We start from the raw sequence: 2,402 nt of genomic DNA, 5'->3' as shown, positions 1-2,402 counted from the left end.
TTGGAGACATACACTAGGCTATATCAGCCCCACCAAAAATATTTTTCACCAGCCGCCACTGACAGCTACATGTAAGAATGTCACTCATCAGTGATCGGTGTGGAGCAGCTCTTTGTCTTCACCACCAATCAGCTCCGTGTTTACCTGCGACCGACGCCTGGATGAGTCAGAACTAAAGCATTTCACTTCTCTGCTCCTCGGCTCATTGCTGTTGTGAAAATAAAACACATGCCCAGACCTGACAGAGACGACGAAACAAAGAAAGCTCGTTATGTTAGAGTGACGACAAACCGCCGCTCCACGAGCTGCAGAGTGGATCAGACGGACTGCAGACCGAGCCGGAGTGTCACCCAACCCGTCCGGCTGCTTTCATGCTTCAGCCTGAGGGGTTCTGGCTCCAAGAGATAGGGATCATCCCAGACATGCAGCAGATATTCAACTGGATCCTCCTTGATTCTCATCTGAAGGGATTCAACAACATAAAGCTTTTAAGCAGAAAAACAAACACTTTGTGCTTGTAGGGTTTAAAGTAAATTCCTCTAGATTATTTCCTTATGCAAGAATTAAGCTTTCCAGCAGCAGGAGAATGTAAAGAATGGAACCCTAAAATAGCTCCAGGTGGAATTCCTTTTACAGCACGTTTGTAAAGACTTGATGACATCATGTTATTTATGATCCTTTAGATGTGATTCATGGGAGTGGTTTTTTTTTTCCCCAGACATCTAACACCCTGTCCTGGGCGTTGTACCATCTAGCGAGAGACCGCAGGGTTCAGGAGCGCCTGCACAGAGAAGTAGAGTCTGTCTGTCCTGACGAGCAGCAGCCGACCACGGGCGACCTGAGCAGGATGCCGTACCTGAAGGCCGTCATTAAGGAGACGTTACGGTGAGAGGACTGGGCCAAAAGTGGTCAGGTTGGTTCAGAGAAGCATGAAGCCATGGCTCACATCCAGTTAAAGGGCAAACCAGGCCAACAAGCGGAGATCCCATCATCTTCTTTTTCTCTGCTGCTCCCATTTTATTCACAATGAAAAGAAATATTTATTATTTTTGCTAATTAGCTGCTTTGCTACAGGTTGTCCATGACTGGTTAGTATCTATAGGGTTAACCAGCTACAGCTACTTATGTTTGCATGAATGTGGCCAAAAATTCTAGTAAAGACTCGACTTGATCGGTTATGAGATGAGGAGGAACCATCAGACAGCTCTTTACCTGCAGGCAGTGGGACGGGATAATCAGGCACAGGAGTGCTGCACCCAGCCCCGCCCTCATTGAGTGGGTCCTTAAGAAGAAAGACTAAAAACACCCAGATTCCTCAGAGAAAGGGGTTATTCTGCTCACCGCCGGGGAACAGTTTAGTCAGGACGCATCACAGAAGCTTCTGCTCATCCTCAACCAAACATGGGAGCATTTCTGATAAACTATAACATAAGGAAACTGAGGCTGGTTCTGCTTTTTATTTAGGTCTACATGAATGAATACCGTTTCAAAAACACCCAGAGATACAGATTTTAGTTTGTTTAGCATCTAAATCAGGGTTAACCAATTAAAAATTATTGCGGTTACGATAAAGAAAATCAACAAACAGTAAAGGTACGGAGACATTTTTAATCATAATCTGTTACTTTAAACAGAATTTAAAACTCAAATAAAAAGCAGATTTTTATGCATCCATGTTATACCTTGAATTTTAAATAAAAAAATATTTTGCCATTTCAAAATCTAAAGTGATTTTTTGAAGTAGAAAACAACAATCGTTCAATTTGGTATATAGACAATTTCCTGGTTCAGATGTTTTATAAAACAACAGAACTGACCGTTTTTATCTTTCTTTTTTTCACTCAAAATCACATCAAAATTTCAAACCCATTGGAATCAAGGAAAAGACTTTATTACCTTTGTAACATTAAAAAAATATGGATATTTTGATGGAAAAAATTAAAACTTGCCCGAATATATTAAGAAAAACATGAAAAACACTCTGACAGTGAAGGAAACACATTTTTTTGGTCCAGCATAACCTTGGAGGCATTAATGATGATACTGGCACTTACATTTTTTGAGTTTATAAACCTAAATAGAATAACTAGGCTTATTAACTTTACTTTTTAACTTTTCTATTAGTTTCCAACTTAATTTCCAGTCGGTAATATATCATTCAAGGGCTCATCTAATTGGTCAAATGCAAAAATAAGATGTACAGCCATGTAGCAGGATCTTTGCTGAATGGCTGGATATAGATCTAGTGTTTCTAGACCTCACTGTGGGACGGGGGCGGGGACTCCATTTGTAAGAGGTTTGCAAGGGATCAGAAACGGTAACTTGCCCTATAAAGGGTCAGTGTTGGCAGTGGGCTTTAGGCTGCCCTGCAAGGCTTTAAACCTGGGTTTAACCGGAGACTA

At 41.3% G+C, this 2,402-nt stretch overlaps 1 protein-coding gene across 1 annotated transcript in view; it reads left to right on the top strand.

Annotated features, from left to right (window-relative positions):
• The window catches only part of LOC107096820 (sterol 26-hydroxylase, mitochondrial-like), an 11,080-nt gene that overhangs the window by 5,379 nt on the left and 3,299 nt on the right, over nucleotides 1-2,402 (top strand). The window contains exon 6 of the mRNA XM_015393687.1: nucleotides 719-885. Coding sequence (XP_015249173.1) covers nucleotides 719-885 — 167 coding nt within the window. The remainder of the gene's footprint in view (nucleotides 1-718; nucleotides 886-2,402) is intronic.

This window comes from Cyprinodon variegatus, unplaced genomic scaffold (assembly GCF_000732505.1).
Source record: "Cyprinodon variegatus isolate N-32 unplaced genomic scaffold, C_variegatus-1.0 Scaffold653, whole genome shotgun sequence".
NCBI lineage: Eukaryota > Metazoa > Chordata > Actinopteri > Cyprinodontiformes > Cyprinodontidae > Cyprinodon > Cyprinodon variegatus.
The sequence above is the reverse complement of the archived record's forward strand: the minus strand, read 5'-3'. Positions and strand labels throughout refer to the sequence as shown.